Source organism: Eptatretus burgeri, chromosome 3 (assembly GCF_056783735.1).
Source record: "Eptatretus burgeri isolate ZD-2024b chromosome 3, Ebu_testis_v1, whole genome shotgun sequence".
Classification (NCBI taxonomy): Eukaryota; Metazoa; Chordata; class Myxini; order Myxiniformes; family Myxinidae; genus Eptatretus; species Eptatretus burgeri.
Genome location: NC_140963.1, coordinates 111418224 through 111440256, shown reverse-complemented (window position 1 = coordinate 111440256; position 22033 = coordinate 111418224). Strand labels below are relative to the sequence as shown.

The window sequence follows — 22033 nt, the reverse complement described above, 5'->3', positions numbered from 1 at the left end:
AGAGCAGTGCAGGGAGAGTGAGGAATAGAGTCTTTGATGAAGAGAGCAACACCTCCACCAGGACGAGGCTCAGGTCTGTCATACCGTAAGAGGGAGTAACCAGGGAGAGATACTTGGGAGTCAGACACGTCTTGGGAGAGGAAAGTTTCTGTTAGGCAGATAATGTCTGGTTTGTCAGTGGCAACCTGCATGGAAAGATCTGAAAGGTTTGAGCGAAGGCCCCGGATATTTGAGGTCCACACTTTTAATGAAGAGGTAGGGGAGGAGGCTTTTGGTGCAGGAGGTGGAGGGGGGGGGGGAGGGTGGGACGAGGGACGAGGGGGGGAGGTAAGGAGGGTTGCTGAAGGAGTGTGGGGTATTGCAGAATAGCGAGGGGAGGGGGCCGAATGAGGAGGAGAAAAGGCTCTGTGGTGCTGTGAGAGAGGGGGGACAAGAGACAAGGAAGATGGCAGTTGAGGATTTGAGAAGGTGGAGTGAAGAGATGGAGGTGAGAGGGCAGTGGAGGGAGGCAGGTTGGTGGATGAGAGGGGGGCAACTTAGAGAAGGAAGAGTGAGGGGGATGAAAGGTGGGAGAAAGGTGAGGGGGAATTTTTGAAAGAGGTGAGAGGGAGGCTTGGAGGGAGAAGAGTGGATGGTTGCTTTGAGAGTGAGAGTGAGGGGTGAGGGGGTGAGTTGGCACTGAAGTTGGAAAAAAAGAATGGTTGATGGAAAGCGAGCATCCATGGCAAACTGTGGTTTTTAAAAGTTTTAGGTCAGAGATGCGATTTAACACAATTCTTGATGGATGCAATGAAGGCGAATTCAGAGCATGGAGAGAAGAAGCGCTGTAATAGTTGGATTTTTAGGCAAGGAATGAAGGAGAGAGGTCGAAATGAGAGCAGTCTGTTAAAATAGCAGAAGAGTAGTGCATTGTGAAACAGTAAAGAGTACCACATGTGTGAGAGAGGAAGATGAAGCATTATAAGATCGTTTTTGTTGTTAATATTAATGTATGAGAGAGTTCAACAGATTAGGTCATGGAAGTGTAAAAAAAAAAAAAAGAAATCGAGGAAGACGAGGAGGAAGTTAAGAGGAAGAAGAAGTAGCAGAATCGGGAGAAGGTTGTTGTTGTTGGGTTTTTTTTTTTTTTTTTTTTTTTTGACATAAGAAAGAGATTAGTTGGGAGAATGGGGGATGTTTGGAAAGTGGGGGAGGATGAAAAATTGAAGGTAATGGGGAGGATAGAAATTGAAGGTAATGGGGAGAAAAAGCAAGCAAACAAAAAAAAAAAACGATCGAACACCAAGTGGAACCGGTAGGCCTCAAGCCTAGGACTAGGCCTCAAACACCAGGTGAGAACGTCGACATAAATACTCACAAAATAGCACGATTTTTGAAACAAAACCGAACTAGGAACACACATTAACATGTAGGTGAGAAAATTAAACAGTTAAAACGGGACAAATAACAACCGGAACTTAACTTTGAGAATGTCAGCAGGGAGCCCCGAAGGAGACCTCTTGCCGCTCAAAACCGGAACCGGAAGTCGGACTATAAAAGCTTTTTTTATAGTCCACAACTATGGGGTGCTGGACAATTTGTGTATTTCAATGATTATCAAATTTAAAACATTTTGTGGAATAGGAAAGTTTTCAGTTTACATTTTGATGTCGGCCAGTATTCCAATACGGTATGTTCGAAGGTAAACGGCTCCAACGTTTTGGGGCCAAATCACAAACTGATTTTGGCTTGTTCTTGGTGTCATGCATTTGTCCGAGTTTTCTGAAATGAAACAATCCCGTGAGATATTATTGGTGTACAATGGTGAGTCGGTAAAAGTGCTAGAAGCATTATTTAAATCATTTTCGATCTCATCCACCTCCTCATAAGTAACTTGAATTACAGTCTGATGCAGCTGACATCAAAGGATGAACATGATGATTGGGCTTGAACAACTTGTTCAGTACTGTAAACAAAAAGCTTAATGTGAGTGGATAAAACAGATTTGGCTTTGACTGGAGCAAGTGTTAACAAGGGTAAATGACTTGATATTGCATATGTTATTGGTAAGCTGAGACTCTCCAGCCAATGGGATTGCAGTTTCGTTAGGCTAGGTGTCGCTTCACTGACAGGTTTATTAAAAGACGGCATGTCGTACTTCACAAACATATTGCATGTCCATCTGTGAATCTCAACGTCGATGTAAAGTGAAGTGAAATAGACGAAAAACAGATTTGTTGGTGTGGTTTTTGCTGTTGTCATCGTAGCTGCGGTTGTTGTTCTGTGTGCTCCTTCCATGTCCTATTCTATCTTTTTTGATTGTTTCGAGAAGTATTACTACATATACTTTTATGTGCTCCTTCCATGTCTGTCACGCTTTATTCTAAAGGGTTCCTTCTGCCATACCATTGAAACTGCTTCAATGAAGTTCTAAGTCCTGCTTCTTCCTTTTCCCTCCAGAAAGGAGTGCTTTCAAAACAGGCATTTTAAAAATTAAACAGACACCAATTTTTGTTCCCACTTCCAAGTAAATCAGTTATTAGTTTTCCAACCCAGTGAATTGATTACTCGCTTTCCAATGGTTCCATTTTTAGTATTCTACGACAGCCAGAACCCTTTATAATAAAGCGGGACAGACACATGGACGGTCACTTCTCCTTTTAATAATAAATAAACCACATGAGTGAACTGAGGACACTTTCATTTCGAGTTCCACTTGCAGCTCATCCCTGGAGCAAACATGTCTATGTCCAATTCTACGTCGTCGCACACTTTCGCCCCTCACATGTACAGCACTTCTCTCATCTAACCACGAACCACACAATTACTTGTACATCAATCTTATGTTCCAAACCTTGTAGACTGAGAAGCATAACCATCTTTCCATTTAATCATTGACAGGCGTGAGAGTGAAGGGATGACTGAAGGTTGTTTCTGCCCGGCGGGATCCATGGCTCCATATGAAGGCTCAGATACGTGCGTCACTTCCTGCCGTGAGTTGCTCACTCCACAACATGACGGACATTATTACTGAGTGAAAACTCACAATGGGCTCGAATATCAAGTAAAATTCAAGCAAAATAATTTTGGGAATTGCTTCACCGTTCCTGTTCACTACCTTGTTATTTGAAAGGGCGCAATGGGGTCATATACAGCGTTACATTTTTGAAGGTAAACCCATTCGTATGTTCAATCAATTTTTAGAATCCACTTGTCATATTGGGCTAGTAGGAGAGCTTAGAGGATATTTGCTTCCTTTTGAGCTCTCATCTCTGTTTGATTTCCAACCCAAATATAAACCGTTTTTTTACAAAATTGAGGCTCATGGAAGATAAAGTTGACAAATGCTGGAAGGTAACATAGTGGAGCTGCAGTTGAGTACAACAAACTAATAGCAAAAGAGGAGAGATTGGGAAGGGGAGGGAACACAATGTCCTGCAATTGAGAAGATTGCATGAGGATGGGTTGATGAGGGTAGAAAATCTTGTGTGTGACCTGAGATGTGGTGCACCCTCTGCTTGAAGCCCTGAAAGGAAGACAGTTCCACAAATGGGAGGAAAGAGGAACAAATGAGTTGAGATTGATGGGGGGGTGGGGAAGCCTGGATTTTGGAAATTTAACCATGAGCCGGGTTACTGGAAGAATGTAGACGTCTTGGAGAACTGCAGAGAGGAGGGGGTCGGTGGGGGTGGGTCGAAGTCTCGAGGAAGCCGAGACTGGAGGAGAGGCAATAAAAAACAGATACTACTGACTTGCCTGTGAGGTGAGAGCAACAGGCCTTGATCGTAGGCCTCAGTGAGGTAGTTGCCAAGAATGTTGAGAGCTTTAGATTCCATAGAATACTTTGAGAGTTGTTGGGTTAGTATTAGTTGACATGAAAGATCCTACAGTAATTCCGAAAAGAGAAAGCCATTTTGTCCTCGACCCCATCCAAACTTTCTATTCCTGACCTCACTACAACTGGGGAGAGCAATGGTAAAGCACTCAGTGTATTATCTACCTGTTGACTGCATCGGCATCGTCTTTGCTTTGAACATGGCCCTGAACATAACGTAATGTATTATCTTTTTGATATCTTTTGAAATTCCCGAGGCATTAACAAGTAATATTTTGAAGAAGCCTGTTCCGACCTCAAATGGAGTGACCTCAGAGACCGAGGCCTATAAACCGCGTTACATACCCCTTATGTCTGCACCTCCAGAGTCGACATCGCCACACATCTTTTATCGTTCCTTATTTTTCACTTGATTATTACTACAAGTCTCTGATCACATTTAACCTTCATAGATATTCAAAAATATTCAAAAAAAAATAGCCTGTCATCCTTCCGAGGTCGGCGAAATGAGTGCCAGTGTACTGGGCCGGTGTATACCCCGGCTAAAATAGGAGTACCATGTCCCTGTGTCGTAAGAGGCGACCAGAGTTGCGTCAGGAAGGGCATCCAGCGTAAAAAAAAAAACGTGTGCCAAATCACTATGTGGATCATAACGGATGATCCGCTGTGGCGACCCCTAAAGGGAGCAGCCAAAAGAAGAAGATATTCAAAAATGTAACCCCCGGTATCCTGTTTTAGTTTGCGAATGTATGTGTGCAATCATACCACACTTGTTTATTCCTATTCACCACGAGTTGTGATCACGTGGTTTCATCAGATATTGTTTGATTAAATCTCCACATCTGGGCTTCATCGACTCGTCATTGGAACCGATTTGTTTTTATTTATCGTGTATTACTGCTACCTGATGTTGCTTGTTCCAAATCCTTATCCTCTTTATCCACTACCTCTTTTTCAGATTGTATAAAGGATGGAAAAGAATATCAGGTAAATTTGTTTGTTTATCGTTTTTGCTTCACTTATCATTCAGCAACATCAGTTATGTTTGTTTTTTCAAAATATTTTCAAACAAGAGACCAGACCTTCTTGGACCATTGATTTACGGTTTGCCAACAACACATTATTTAATTTCACAGATTACTGGATACAAAATGTTGGATCTGCAGTTACTTCATAATCTGAGCCACTGAATCTTACAATAGAACTGGAGTGAGAATTGCAATGCAATACATGTCCCCTTCCGATGTGATATTTCTTTAAATCCAAAAAGGGTATAACTCTGTGAAAAATTGACTGAAACGCCCTGAAACTCGAACTTGTTCTGTAACTTATCATAATAAATCCGTGTACCAAGTTTCAGTAGAATATGTTAAAGAGTATGGGAAGAAAGTCTCAAAAACCACAGGTGGGACGGATGGACAGAGAGCAAACCTATAGTCCCCTCCGGTGAAATCAGTAGGGGATGAATAACGGACACATCTTTGTCCACCTTTTCTCATATCTTTGGAATCACCTTCATGTGTCTATTCAGTTTCTGTTCTTCTGTCGAGTACTTCGATAGGGCAGCTGTCTTTTATTACTTTGGTCTTCTTCCATTGCCACTCATGAATTTTGGCTATCACCACTAACTAACCAGCACAACTCCCTCCCCTTGACCCACCTTTCTTTCAATCCAGAGACTGGCAGGATAGCCGAGAGATACGCACTCAACTCTGAGTTGTCGAGCCTGGGGTTTGAGCTGAATACCGACCCAGTGATAAATTGTCATCCCGGTATTTCGCAGACGGGACAAATCATCAATGTGTGTGGCATCCCTCAAAGGGATGTAAAACTGGGGCTCCCATCTACTGGCAACAGTTGGTAGATGTTAAAAATCTCATAGTGTCCTTTGTGAAGTGGAGGCGAATTATTATCAGCATCCTGAACAAATTACAAATTGCTGCTGAAACCTACATGGGGCACTGCATCAGCAGCACAGCTACGCTCCAGGTAATGATGCAACCAGAAGCCATCAGCTGCAAACGAAACGAAATTTACTCCATCTGTCCATGTCGTGTCCAATTCCTGGTTGCACATACTGCTATATGTTTGGTGTTTAAACACCCACAAACATTTTGCCTTGTGTCGCATTAAACATGACTCCTACAAACTCATGGCATTTCACTTTAAAATGCCAGAAACAATGATGTGATGACTTAACTCACAACTGCAAACAAAATAATGTGTTATATGCCGTGTACGTCTGTGTTCGCAGCCCGGCCATCTTGTACCAGGCTCTGAATGTGAACACTGCCGTTGTGAACAGAACGGAACAACATTTATTGTGATTTGTATGCCCATTCCATGTCCACCATGCCCTGAGGTACCAACCTTGCACCTCAAGTATCATTATTGATATTAAACTATCATCTTGAATGTTCTAACAATGCTTTCAGTAAGATAGAATTTCAATACATTGACACACACACATGGATCAATACAAATTTGAATTATGTATCGTTTTATATATGGTTGTCTAGGCTCAGAGAAGAACTTAGACAGATACCAGGGGAACGAGTACAAGCGCTGGCAGTGGAAATGGAAGGTCAAGGAAGAGGGAATAATTGATATAGGAAAAGTATATGACATCAAAAGTAAACATAGGATTTGACATAATTAAGATTATGATGAGCACCTGAATAAATTAAAAACTCGAGGGAGGATCAGTGCTGGACAGAAGTTTCACAACAGTTCCACATAGACAAAATGGGGATGAAAGATTGGATGTGAGTTGTTAACCTGGATGCACACAGACAAACGAGGAGTGAGTTGGACAATGAGCTCATTCCATCAAGCTGGGGCTTATAATGGCAAAGATGATTGAAAAAGCTGATCAGTGATGGTGCAAGACCAGAAAAAAACAGGTGGGAGGTGGGGTTGAGGTGTTGGTGGTGTAGGGGATAGGGGGCAGAGGGAAACAGATAGATCTGCCATAAGTGCGAGACAAACATTAACAAGGAAACGAGATGCAGGAGGAGGCCATTTGGCCCATCATATCTACACCACACCAATATATCTCTCTTCTCTTCTTCTTTCGGCTGCTCCCATTAGGGGTCGCCACAGCGATCATCCGTATGATCCGCATGGTGATTTGGCACATATTTTATGCCGGATGCCCTTCCTGACGCAACCCTGGTCGCCTCTTACGACACAGGGATATGGTACACCTATTTTAACTGGGGTATACACCGGCCCAGTACAATGGTAGTCATTTCGCCGACCTCGGAAGGATGACAGGCTGAGTCAACCCCCTGGTGTATTAATTCAGTGGCCCAACGGGGCTTGAACTCAGGACCTTTTGGATCCCAAGCCGCTGCCCTAACCACTGCGCCAACACCAGGCTTACACCAAAATATATATATATATATATATATATATATATATATATATATATATATATATATATATATATATATATATATATATATATATATATATATATATATATATATATATATATATATATATATATATATATATATATATATATATATATATATATATATATATATATATATAGTCACAATGACATCATTTCAATGGCGGAATGATGCTTTCAGTCAGATGGAATTTTGATAAACTCATGTGCTATGTATTTTATACATAAATATGATGTTTCAGTTCGCATGATTTGAGTTATTTATGCATTTATCTATTAAATAAAAATAATCATGTGGGGCGGTTGTTTCATCCAGGGCCACACAATTTCCAACGTGAACGGCTGTTGTCAATGCATACATACTCACTGCATTGTCCCAAAATACAACATCAGCCTTTGGGTGAGAAAACCATCAGTCTCTCTTGGTTCTGTAGTCAAAAGCTACCTGGGTTGTAGACTGGGCAGGTTTTTCTCGGTTGGTAAGACGAGAAACATGTTAATACAGAGTATTAGCCCATTCATTGTTATACAATGATAACGTTTGTTATATGACCATAATGTCTGCATCCCACAGCCTGGAGACTCGTGGAAGCTTGACAATTGCACCACGTTTACATGCAAAGATAATGGAGGGCATGATCTTGTGCTGATGGAAACGAACATCAGCTGTCCTGAATTACATTGCCCCGTTGTAAGTTCCTACATAACAGCCACTGATAACAGACAAAGATCGATATTCAGTTCTAATATCCTTGTAAGAAGGTACAGTGTATGCTCTCGTATGGGAAAACATCACTCTCAGCAAAAGTGACCCCATTGGTCAGGTGGATGCATTAACACACATCCTTGTTTATTATCTATACAGTCATGCGCCACTTAACGACGGGGTTACATTCTGAGAAACGCGTCGTTAACCGACGTCGTCGTTGTGCGAACATCATTTTTTTTTCATTTTTGTTTTCGAACATCGTACTTACACAAACCTAGACACCTAGGCTATATGGTGTAGCCCATTGCTCCTCGGATACAAACCTGTACAGCATGTTACTGTACTGAATACTGTCGGCGATTGTAACACACATCCAAGAGACAGAAGACACGTTACATTTACCTTTGTGTAGTTCATGACGGCCATCAGTGTTGTTAGCAGCAGCTTACAACCTCCTCTCACATCGGTTATAAAAAGGTGAATAAATAGCGTTGGGATTTTATAAATACGTAATCATTGCATCGATGTTATAATTTACAAATGAATAAACGAGCACCTGTCAATTGTGATATATTTTCGGAACAGTGCGATTGTTTTAACAACATAAAAAGCTTCACTAAAAATAAATTTGTGTTTTAATTTATGAACAACAACGATTTATTCGTGGAATTCTTCAATTCAAAGGTAATTTACTTGATAGAAGGTAAACGTGGATACATTGGTTCAGTTTGAAAGCCGATTTCCTTGAATCCCGATTTAGCACGACCCTGTTTTTTTAGCGATGACATTTTATGGACCTCAATGATCGCATTATAACGGGGCCACACTGTTGTTTATCATTATGAGGTATTATGTTCTGTACAGTGTACATAATTGTATGTGCTATTTTTATACGAGGCGACATCACTCGGCGATAGGAATTTTTCAGCTACATATTTTTTTTCATTTTTTTTTTTTCAGAGCTGGCAGACCCGTCGTATATACGATCCTTCGTTGCCCGCAATGTCGTTAAGCAGCGCATGACTGTATATTAATACTGAAGGACCAATTTTGTGCTCCTCCTCGCGGTCGCGTCACCTTTTTCTCGGTACTGTGACCTCGACTGAAAGAAACTTCGTACCTGTAAGAGTGCATTGCACATAGTGGCAATAGTCAACTTTCAACTCTGAAGCAGAATAAACACTTTTCGTTGAGACGGGGGCAAGAAGTGAAGAGACGGGGGCGGGGGATGAAGAGACGGGGCAGGGAGTGAAGAGGCGGGGGGCAAGGTAAGCAAATTTTTGGGCGGGGGTAAGCAAATTGAAAGCGGGAGATGGGGGAAAATGGGGTGGGGGATGAGTGGGCAGGGGCTGGGTGAATTAGGCGATGTTGAGTGTGAGGGGGTGGACAGGGGGCGGGGGCCCAGGGACAAGTGGGGCGGGGAATCAAGGGACGGGGGTGAGGAGTGAAGAGGCGAAGGCGGGGGGCAAGGTAAGCAAATTTTTGGGCGGGGGAAAGCACATTGAAAGCGGGACACGGGGGGAAATGGGGTGGGGGCTGGGGTGAATTAGGCGGGGTTGAGTGTGAGGGGTGGACAGGGGGGCGGGTGCAATTTGGGCGGGGAATCAAGAGACGGTGGCGGGGAGTGAAGAGGCGGGGGCGGGGTAATTAAATTTTTGGGCGGGGGTAAGCAAATTGAAGGCAGGGGGTGGGAGGCGGGGGGAATGGGGCAGGGGCGGGGGATGAGTAGGCAGAGGCAAGCATGCCCTGTCCAGTCCATGTCCCTCGAGTGTGGGTGAGCTGGTGAGGGTGGTTGAATGAACGGAATCCGTCTGTGATGGGGTTTCTGCTAGTTATTATTTTTCAACATTTTATGTTGATTCATTTATTCTAAGAACCTTTATAGTTACTGATGATGGCGGAATCAGTATCTGAATCTGAGCTCAATACACACCGTTTCTCTATGTAAACCGCTGATCGGATCAAGATGACTTCCAGATGTGACGTAACTGTTGAAATTAAAAGTCGACCCTCCAGGGCTTTTTTCAACACTTTATAATTGGCAAAAAAATTCAATTTTTTACCCCCTTCAAATTAGACCCTGATTGATGATTCTCAATGCTTTCAGAAAAAGAAAAAAGAATGGCATGTGGATTCCCTTTTTACGTCACCGATTTTTTTTTTTTTTTTTTTTTAATTCCAGTATTTACCACATTATTCGATTTGAGGCAAATAATTTGACCTAAAATTATCATCTCTCCTCTAAACCGAAAGAGTAATTAGGTCACTGCCATTGTCCGTTATCCTTCAAATTTAAGAAATAGCCTCGCCGACAAGGGGGGGGGGGACGGCGAGGGGCCCATTGTAATTGGCCTGTCAGTTTGTGTGTGAGTCCGCATGCAAAATAGCTTCAAAATAGCACCCTGACCAACTTTCGGTACAAATCTAGTTGTTTAATTTAACCGTCAGTTGCTTCTATACTTTGAATGCAGGTTATGTCCAAGTGAGCATCTTTGTCCGCAGCTCAATTGAGTTGCATAAAAAGGGGATATCTGGACAAATACTTTGGCAAGGCTCTTCATTGTTAAATGTTCTGCCTGCCTTGTTCATAATTGACCAGCCCGTGCCGAGCCGTCACTTCGCTGACTGGTTTAATCAAAAGACAGCACATGTTGCACTTCACAAACTTATGTCCCATCTGAGAATGAAGTGTGGTGCATGTGCATGCACACACTTATGCACTTCTCCTTTTAGTAATGTATTTGTTGTGCAGTTAAGTACTTTGAGTCTCACAGGATCGCTTCCCAAGAGCAGACACACGTTTATTGTGCAATTAAATGTATTTGCCAAAGCCAGGTTCTTCTTTTGTTCTTTTTCTTCTTTATTCTCACTTCCTTTTGGAATTGGTCAGAGGGAAACATTGGAGCCAATTTTTTTTCTTGAACTATCTTTCGCGGTCTGACGTTCAACTGAAAGTGCCAGGAAATTATAATTTGTTTTGGGTGGTGGCGATACTTACCTACTCTTCCTGGAAGATACCGTGGGATCTTTAATGTCCTCCATCAATAACTGCTGGCAGATGGGTCCTCTGGCTTAACGTCCATCCAAGGGACGGTGCACACATTGATGCCCCACCCTACAAGTGAAGCACTAGGATGACAGTATATAACTGGATAACAGAGTCGAGATTCAAACCCAGTTTAGGGCCCTGTCACACCTTGCCGTTTTAGCCAGCGTATAGCAACGTATCAAAATGTATGTAAAACGCTGGCGTTCGCTGAACTATTGATGTTTTTTTTCAGTTTTGGGCGTATTCATAACGAGTTGGACGTATGCATAACGTATTAGTAACGTATACAGAACATTTCGATAATTTATACCAACGAATGCTTAGCTTGTTGTCGGCGTTCACAACCTATGCCCAACGATAGTCTAACTTATACATAGCACGTGGCAGCGTATCGCGACGATCACGTGGCGTAGCCTATAAAAAGGCTGCCGCTCGATGATTCAAATCATAACCGCACTGGACATCGAAGTGTCAACATCACCGTCATTTCGAAGAATGCTGCAAAGAAGTCTCCTGGCCGTGGCCGTGACGCGGACGCAAGGAGGATCCATCATCACCCACATCCTCCCCATTACGCTCACCTACTACTACTGACATGGACCTACTACTACTACTACTACCACTACTACCTACTACTGCTAATACTACTACTGAAACTACTGACATGGACATCTACTCACCATGGAGTCTGAAACACTGATGGGTTCCTCCTGTGTGAACCCCATTTTTATATACCAATTCCCCTAAACGCTGCCAATACGCCATTACACGGTAGCTGTAAGTTAGAAACACGTTCAGTAAGTTCTGTAGTCGTCCGGAAGACGTCAAATACGTTTACATACGTCAATATGCGTTTGAGATACATTACACATAGGTTCAAAGCACGTTACTCATAGGTTAAAAATAAGTTTCGGGTACGCTAAACATTACCTCGACTTATGAGTAACTTACAAGTAACGTGTGTCGGCGTGTCAACGATCGCATAACTTGCTTACAACTTATGGCCAGCATATGCGGAACGTGTGAGTCATACGCCGAGCACGTCGAAAAATTTTGAGCATTCTTAAAATTTGGCAACGAGCTCGGCGTACTACGACGTATGCCAGCGTGCTTCAGCGTGCTCTTAACGTATACAAAACTTTCCCATAGCGTATTCGACGTGTGCCAGCGTATTCGCCAAATTTTTCATACGTTGGCATATGCTGGCTAAAACGTCAAGGTGTGACAGGGCCTTGAGACAGCTCAGAGCTCATTGTGAATGCATATTGACTACCCTACTAGCCCATAAGCCAGGTTCCGTTTTTGACAAAATAGGATCCGACTACACACTCTCATCCACTTCCACATGGATGCTGTTGTTTTTGTTTTTTTTCCAAGGAGATGTTAAGCTACCTTTGCTGTCTCATAGAATTTACTTGTTGACAAACCGATCTGCGAACACCTTTCAAAAAGAGCAACCTATCGTGTGTGTGTGTGTGTGTGTGTGTGTGTGTGTGTGTGTGTGTGTGTGTGTGTGTGTGTGTGTGTGTGTGTGTGTGTGTGTGTGTGTGTGTGTGTGCCCGTGTCCTCGCAAATTCCAATTTCCACACTCCTCCAGCCATGAACCTTTGGTATGAAGGTCGTGGCAAATTGTCTCACAAAAAATTCCCAAGAAGCTGCCTGTTGGAAAATGGTACAGAAATAAGAATACAAACTTAAGAGTCAAAACCGCAAAATTGTTGCATTATGTGTGTGTATTCTTTCGGTTGTATTCAATGTGATCTTTATGTTTAATTAAACCTGTTTTAATTACACTCAAACCATGCTTGTTTGTTGTTTTTTTCACAGAATCAACAAATATTAGATGAAAACGGATGCTGCAAAAAGTGTCTTCCCTTCAGTGGTGAATACATAGACTTCTTTACATTTACACTGCATAACTTAATTGCCCGTACCCGAAGACCCCTATTTATACAAAATATTATAAATTGCTCTCACATCCCATTGTCTCCTAATATTATAAATCAAAAGTATAAGAAAATGACAAAGTAGCATTGCACCATTGGGTGCCATTTAATTTTAGACATGGACATGCTGAACTGATTTTTTTAAGCCTCTTCTTGTGTCTGATTTTCCTGATATTATTGCAAAATTTATTTATGGTTGTAGGAAAATGTGAAGTAATTGAAGAGGAGGAAGAGATCAAACATGGAGACTGTTCTGTCATTGTGTCACGGGGAAGATGTGAAGGAACATGCGCAAGCTATTCCACGTAAGTTTAAATGTTTCCACATTGGTTGTACTTGGGGGCAGTAGATATGGCAGCATATAATATCAGGGGCAGTAAATATTGGAGACCAGTCCTGAAGAGAGAAAGCTACTTGCAGTCCCTGCCAATCTGCTTGAGTGAATTGCCAGATTTGCCGGCATTGAAACAGGTCTCTGAGAATGGCCAGAGAGATGTTGCCTTTAAACATTTAGACTTATTAGACCCTCTTTTGACACTTTATATTTCTTAGACCCTACAGACCCCTTATACCCTTTCATGTAACTACTGTTGGGACATAATACCCTTTAGACATTTACACCTTGACATCCCTGATGCCTTTCAGACCCCTTTAGACACTTTGGACCTTTTAAGACCCTTTAGACCATCTTAGAGCCTTTAGACTGCTTAGCCCCCATTGACCATTAAGATCCCTTTAAACCGCGTCGTCTCCGTAAGAACCCTTTAGACCTTTCAGTCCCCATAGACTCCTGACGACCTTTAGACCCCTTGACCCTTACACCTTTACTCTCATTAGACGAGCCTTAGACATTTTACACTCCTTAGACCCTTTAGACCCCAACTACTATAGGAAATTACCGTACATATCTTTAGACCACTTAGACCTTTAGACCCTTTATATACCCCTGCAGACCCATTGGACCATTAAGATTCTTTCGACACCTTGGATATCTTAGGCCCTTTAGACCTCTTTAGATGCACAACACACAAACATCCATAGAGTTCTCTTTTCAGTAAGTAATGCGCAATCTCCACTCACCCGGAGGCTGCGTACTTGGCTTGGTTGAACAGAATTTGCATATTGAATCAATTAATTGATTTACCAATCAAAACCGAGAAGCATATTGTTTTTGAGGTCAAAAGCTCAAAGGGTTAGGTCAAGGTCTCGTAAGTCGATTTTCATCCGATTTATCTGAAATGTGACCAGGATATTCACTGGCCCACCGAAGCCTATTTTTGAGGTCAAAAGGTCAACGCTCGAGGTCATATAAAATCATCAATTTTGATCCTATTGACTTGAAATTTCAATATAATTTGCATACTGGGTCAGACCTGGTTCATGAAAAATCAGAAAGATCAATTTAGCCATTTTGTCATGTAAATGGTTTCCATGACAACAATTTCACCCTATTATAATCAAATGGGACTTTTGTGGATTTATTATCATACCTCAATAATTTTTCTCGATATCAAATTGAAACTTCATCAGCATATTTGTATGTATGTATGTGTAGTATATATATATATATATACATATATACATATATATATATACATATATATATATTTATATATATATATATATATATATATATATATATATATATGTATATATGTATATGTATATGTATATATGTATATGTATATATATATATATATATATATATATGTATATGTATATATATATATGTATATATATATATGTATATATGTATATATATATATATATGTATATATATATATATGTATATGTATATATATATATATGTATGTATATATATATGTATATATATATGTATATATATATGTATATATATATATTGTTGCGGTCTTCGCGCCCGCCGGCGTGCGAACGGCCACGTAACTCGAATCGCGGCACGTCGCCCACCGGACGGACAATCCAGTCGTGACCCTCTCGGACTAACGCCGGGAACCAGTCACGGGTGGACCTTTCGGTCTCACCGCGATCGAGCCAATCAGCCCCCGCGTGGGATAGGGTTGCTCGCCAAATTCGAACTACCTAAGTACCCACGCGGAGGGTAGACCGGGCGATCGCACCTCGCCGCAGGTCGACTTCGGGCACGGGCCACTTAAGCGACCCGTTCCGACTATCAGAATAACCGAGCGGTGTTATCGTCGACCTCGACGGTTCGATTAATTATCGGGCGTACTCAGCCCACTACCAACCCTTTACGTGAAGCAAGATGGGGGTTCAATGGGGAAAAGACGAAGCGAAGCGGGAGAACAGTTCAACAATAAAGCACATTTATTCTCGGCACACGGGAAGCACACAAATACAATTCCACCAAATGCACACAAAAAAAAGAAAACACAATTCCATTTACACCAAAAAGCAAACATAAAAGTGAAAACACAGTGCAGAGCTAATACCGACTACCGAGCACACGGCAACACTTATACAATTCTACTTCACAGACGGCGCCGACACATACCCAAAACCAAGGAAAAGAAATCCCCCAAGAATGGGGTAGGCCTGAGGCCGACACCGGGTCGGGCCTACCCGTCTGGTGATGAGACGCGGAGCGGCGATGGCCCCGCAACCCGCGGGCCTCGTGGACAGTGCCTGGCAGGGGGTGGGAACGGGGCCCCCTTGGTCGCACTATCTCAGCGCGGGGGGGAAACAGGAGGGGGTTGCTGATGCTCGGGGTATAGAGGATCTTTATTATATGTGACGAGCGTCTCCACCTCGGCCAGGTCGCGCTGTCGGCCTCCCTCGGGCGCGCAGCTCCTTGCACGACGCGAGCACCCCCTCGTCCGCCCTCGTCGCCTCTCCACAGCTCGTCCCCTCCGTTCCGACTTCAACGCACACGACGAGCAGCTCCACCGCCCGCGAAGTCTTGACTCTCTGTTCGTTCTTGTTTGCGACTCCTCGTTCTCGTTCTGCTGACTCTCTCCTTACTGACTCTCTCGTTCCGACTTTTACGACTCCTTTGACTGACGAACACCGTCCTTTTATCCCCCCCGTAACTTCGCCTTTGACCCCCTCCCTTTGACCTTTCACCTCGCTCCCCATTGGCCCGACAAAAAGTGGGCGTGAAGGCTTTGATCCACAAATTTGCATATATCGATCGCCCTGGGGCGGGCCAATTCGCCTCGCTCACCGATTGGACGGCAAAAAGTGGGCGTGTGTCGTTTTCGATCCGTTTTTGAAGCAGAAAATCCGTGATTTTGTACACGCTGTTCAACGTGCGCCCCACACGAGTCCAGCATCGGTGCCCATGAGTGGCGCGAGATGACGGTGATGCGATGGTGGCGAGTTGTGACGGTAAAGGTCGTGGCGGTTGTGGTGAAGCGGTGGTTGTGGTCGGTGGTTGATGTTGTGGTTGTGATGGTGGCGATTGGTCCAAAATAAAGATAGTAAAAGAAAAACGGCTATCCTGAAGAGTCGCAGCACGTATAAATGACATGTATTCCCACTAGACAACGGGTTTGGGCCTAACTACACATGCACTTACCGAGATACCTCACCTAAGGGACCTGAATGGTGGTTTGCGAATCTGGTAACCACAACACTACCCCCTTCCCTTTTTACAGACTCGTCCCGAGTCGTCAAATTTTCGTGTGCCATCATGTGTAGTTTTCCCTCGTACATTTTACCTACGGATCCCTGAGTGCGACATTCATGGTATTCGTGTCCCCAAAATAAATAACCTGAGGGCTGCGTAACTATCTAAACAAACTCACTCACACGGACGACTTAAATAAAATTGCCGGCGCTAAGACATACATGCCGGGGGCGCACTCATATGTACAGTACATCTTAACCTTAACTTACAAATTTTACACTAAACCATGGCCCAGGATCACTGAACTCTGCAAAGAAAAGCAGTTAGCAGGGAGCCAGGCTGCCCACATGCAGTCTCTGGCTCAAAACAATGCAGGTGACAGGGAACGTGGCTGGCTGCTCACACGCAGTCCAAGGCCTTCCCTTTTGAACTGAACGCAGTGAACCACAACGGTGCATGGGCTGCACAAACGCAGTCTCCGTGCCAGCTCAAGTGGCACACGCAATGAACACAACGAATGGACGCATGGACACAAACACGGTGCACGGGCCGCCACTGCAGGCCCGTGTTGTAGCTGCCAACAGGGCAGTTCTCGCAGCTTGCAAACTGTTGCCTTGATCCTGGCGCACATGGAAATGAACAGGGGGGGCAAAGCAAAAATTGAACGGGGGCTGGTGAACAGGGGCAGTGGGCATGGCATGGCAAAGGCAGCAGGCAAACACAGCCCGCAGAAGAAGGCCGCTGCAGGCAAACACAGCCGGCAGATGAACTGGCCGGCACAGGCCTTGAAGAAAAACAGCCAGCAGATGAACTGGCCGGCACAGGCCTTGCAGAACACAGCTGCCGATGAAGTTGGCCGGCCTCCGCCTTGAAGCAAAACACGGCCAGCCGATGAAGTTGGCCAGCCTTTGCCGTTCAATGGAGGTTGGTGGAGGGAGTGCGGTGGTGCTGGCCACTTGGAAGGCGGGCTCGGACCTACCTACCTGTCTCCCTCCCAACCTATCGCCTTTGCCTGTCACTGTACATACCCACTCCCTTAATTTGTCAAACCCCAATTTAGCCCCAACTTATTTTTTTTGTTGTTTTTATTTTTACTTCCCCACTATAAATCGTCCCCTAACCCCCTTTACTGTCCTTGTTCGGCTAACCTATCCTGTCACCTAGCCTACTCCCAACCCCTACGTTCCCTTCCCGGAGGGGAATAAGGGAGAGCTAACGTCCTGCGTCGAGGCCCAACGAAGCCTCAGAATGGCCTCCCCAGAGTTCGGCGATCTATAACCCAAAGTGGGTCCAGCGGCCCACAACGACAGCGAGGGGATGGATGGTGCGGAGGGGTACATCACCTAATCTACCCTAACCATTTAACTGTTAAACTACCCCGGGGCTTTCAACAAGCGCCTCTCGCTTAAACTATTGGTTCCAACAACCCAGATTCCCGTCGCCTGTGTTGGTGTCCTCACAATTTCGGGCCTCGCCCCCCAATTTTCTCTCCGTGCCCTCACACGGTCTCCTGGCTGGGACACGTGGCTCCCTTTGGCAGGCACGACCCTCTGCCGAATCTCCCGCTATGGCACCCCCGGGCACTACACTGCCTCCGAGCCTACCAGCTCCCTAACACCGGGGAGTTCCCCCCCATGGCACCTCCCCTGAAACGCACACGTGGCAGGCCGGCCTCCCGGGCCCCTTTCCGAGGGTCACCCGTGCCCACAACACTGCCCACGCGGCTAATGGCGCCCCGGGCCCCCGCACCAAGCAGGCGCACCCGTGCCCACTACTCTATCCCGGCCCCCCATGGGCCCATGGCCTACCGCGGCCGACTAGCCTGGTGCCCGGGGTACCCACTCAGCGATACTCACCTTTCGCAGCCACGCTCCCAAGCCCGTCAACAGGGCTCCTGCACCCCTCCAAATGGGTCTCGAGCCTACTTTCCCACCAACAACAAAACGACCTCCATTTTTCAATTTGACTAACCCAGCTAACTCACTTTACTCTGAAGCCCGGGTCCCTTGGGCGGGAGTCACTCCTCCCCCAATCACTCATCGCACCATGCATTCCCCATTCACTCCACTCACACAGACCCGCTGGCCTCACTCACTCAACAAGTACTCACCTCACAACTCACCAACTCTTCAACACACACACCACTGAACTCTGCCATCCTTCTAACTACCTCCCCTAACTAACTCGTGCTCCCACGTCGTCCCTTAAACTATAGCACGTTCCTTTTAACACTACGTAGCTAAACTACGTCCCCTCTACACACTCACTGTCAGTCACTGTCTCCAAACTCAAAAATTCATTTTATTTCCCAACCTAAATCTCGCTACAATCCCTCTATCTAATCCATTCCACGGACTCCATGAGGACTTACCCCTGCCCCATGAAGTCGGTCTAACTAAGCTAACCCTTCCCCCTAACTAGTTTTCCATCCTGTGCCCAGGTCAAGGGGGTCTTTCACCCCTTGCCCAGGAATCCTTTGCACCCGAAAGTGAGGCTTGTTCTTTTTTTTTTTTTTTTTTTTTTCTACATGCGCAGCGCCAGCGCGGCAACTCAGAGCTCGCGCACTTTGCACCTGCCCGTGACGTCATGCAGCTGCACGTGTTCCTCGTCCCTCCTTGGACGGGACCATCCGGCAGAGATACCCCTCCTGCCGGATTCCAACCCCACGTGCAGCCATGACGTCACCGTGCGCATAAAAAAAACAAGCCCCATGTCTCGAGGGGTTCCCCACGCGAACACATGTGCTTTGCCCGTTGGAGCTTAACACACACGATCGCGTGGAGAACCCGTCCGGTCCAAATCCATTTACCTGCCTAAACTTTGCCCGTCCGCGGGATCGGCAAATCCACCGCGTGCGTTTCCGGACCGGGACTTCACTCCCGCAAGCGAGCACGTGGCGGTCTCGTGCGTTGCACAGCACGAACCGCGTGCTCACTGCTGGGTGAACCCGGCACGGTGCTCGAAACAACCACAGCCGCTACTCGGCTTTCTTTCCTCTGTCGCATTCGTCGTCGCCATTCAACCCACGCACACCTGCGTGTTACGACGCACACAGTCCACTCCATCACATTCACACCGGGAGACGCGGCTGCGTGCTCCCGCATGCCAACCGACATCTCCCTCTCATACCGCTCTCTCACACACACGGTCTCCCTGGCACACAGCGACCTTGCACACGGCCGTTCACTCACGCGTGCGGGGGCACTCACCCGCGGTGCCTCACTCGCACTCCGTGCCTCACTCACACACGCGGGGGCACTAACCCGCGGTTCCTCACTCACACTCCGTGCCTCATCCACACACGGCGTGCTGGGAAGCACGCACTCTGGCACCATCGCCACCACACCACTCACACACGGGGTCGCTTCCACACACGGGGACGCACTCACACCTTGCACCACACACACAGGGACAACCATACTGGGGATTTGTGTCCCCACAAGGGTCTCCGGGGCCTCTATACCCCCCAAGCTCTCCGTGCACCCGTCCACAGCACTCGTCCCCTCAACCTCGCAAAGCACGACCGAACTCACCTGGTCGTGACTCGCCTCAAGGGGGCATACTCCCTCCCCTCGTTCCTGGAGGAGGCCATCCCGCTGCTCGCACCGGGTCCCTACACGCTCCGCGAGCTCACCCCCATTATCCTCCACTACCTCCGTGTGTGTGTGTGCGTCACTTACCCCGTCCTCACCGTGCAGTCTCTCCTCTGTCGTTCCCTTCCCGGCTACCGTCACTGCCAACTCTTCACCCTTTACCTCCCTTGTCTCAACTATTATTATTTCCTTTGTCGTCACCTCGTGTCTCGTCTCACACGTTTTGGTCTCCCCATTTAATTTTTCCCTTTCGGTCATCGTCACGACCCTCGCCCAACACGTTCCACGAATTATTTTTTCACCCGCCTCCACCGCGGGCCTGTCAGCCGTTGCACCCCCACCCAGCTCGTTTGCTCCCACACGTGAAGTCGCCATTCCCAGCTCCCTGGTCACGGCCTTCATGCCCGCCTGCAGGCATCGGCCCATGTTCTGCGTCTCACCCCGCAGCTCTTTCATTTCTTCTTTCATGTTTGCTTCCATTCCGTTTATTTGCTGTGTATTCGCATCCATCGTCGTTTTCACTTCATTCATTTGCTTGTTCATCTTTTCATCCATTTTTTGTGTATTCGCATCCATCTTTTCGTTCATGCCTTTCATTTCGTTTTTCATATTCGCATCCATTTTTTATCATTTTCGCATTCATCTTTTCGTTCATTGCCGCCAGCATGGCGCATAGCTGGGCCATGTTGGATGCACTCAGCTGAACCGTTTTAGCAAGGGTTTTGGTGGAGAGGGGGGGGGAGGTGTCATACACTGCGGCCGCTGCCGCACCCATTTCAGGTTCTGGGTTTAGTTGGGCGAGTCCGTGTTCCTGCACAATCAACATTTCCTGCACGGGGATTTCATCCTGGACCATGGATCCTACACATTCTACATCCATTTCTTATACCCCCGGCTCCCGCTCGCCTTGAGACGCCATCTTGCTTCTCGTGAAGGGTTAATTTGCTCGCTCGTAATTTGGAGGGAATCGGGGGTCGCTTCTCTCACCCCTGGACCGATTCCCGTGAATTTAGCCGGAGACAGGAGAGCCTGTTGTCCCGCTCTCCAATACCAGTGCCGCGAGGAGGGCGATGAATTTGTATCCCACTCCTGACACCAGTGTTGCGGTCTTCGCGCCCGCCGGCGTGCGAACGGCCACGTAACTCGAATCGCGGCACGTCGCCCACCGGACGGACAATCCAGTCGTGACCCTCTCGGACTAACGCCGGGAACCAGTCACGGGTGGACCTTTCGGTCTCACCGCGATCGAGCCAATCAGCCCCGCGTGGGATAGGGTTGCTCGCCAAATTCGAACTACCTGGTACCCACGCGGAGGGTAGACCGGGCGATCGCACCTCGCCGCAGGTCGACCGGGCACGGGCCACTTAAGCGACCCGTTCCGACTATCAGAATAACCGAGCGGTGTTATCGTCGACCTCGACGGTTCGATTAATTATCGGGCGTACTCAGCCCACTACCAACCCTTTACGTGAAGCAAGATGGGGGTTCAATGGGGAAAAGACGAAGCGAAGCGGGAGAACAGTTCAACAATAAAGCACATTTATTCTCGGCACACGGGAAGCACACAAATACAATTCCACCAAATGCACACAAAAAAAAGAAAACACAATTCCATTTACACCAAAAAGCAAACATAAAAGTGAAAACACAGTGCAGAGCTAATACCGACTACCGAGCACACGGCAACACTTATACAATTCTACTTCACAGACGGCGCCGACACATACCCAAAACCAAGGAAAAGAAATCCCCCAAGAATGGGGTAGGCCTGAGGCCGACACCGGGTCGGGCCTACCCGTCTGGTGATGAGACGCGGAGCGGCGATGGCCCCGCAACCCGCGGGCCTCGTGGACAGTGCCTGGCAGGGGGTGGGAACGGGGCCCCCTTGGTCGCACTATCTCAGCGCGGGGGGGGAAACAGGAGGGGGTTGCTGATG

General features: G+C 46.2%; 1 protein-coding gene across 1 annotated transcript in view; it reads left to right on the top strand.

Moving 5' to 3' along the window:
- LOC147030731 (uncharacterized) overlaps nt 1–22033 on the top strand; it is a 47553-nt gene that overhangs the window by 20631 nt on the left and 4889 nt on the right. The window contains exons 9-15 of the mRNA XM_085872195.1: nt 2881–2972; nt 4773–4801; nt 6069–6176; nt 7549–7632; nt 7807–7923; nt 12818–12872; nt 13139–13241. Of these exons, the coding sequence (XP_085728321.1) occupies nt 2881–2972; nt 4773–4801; nt 6069–6176; nt 7549–7632; nt 7807–7923; nt 12818–12872; nt 13139–13241 (588 nt within the window). The remainder of the gene's footprint in view (nt 1–2880; nt 2973–4772; nt 4802–6068; nt 6177–7548; nt 7633–7806; nt 7924–12817; nt 12873–13138; nt 13242–22033) is intronic.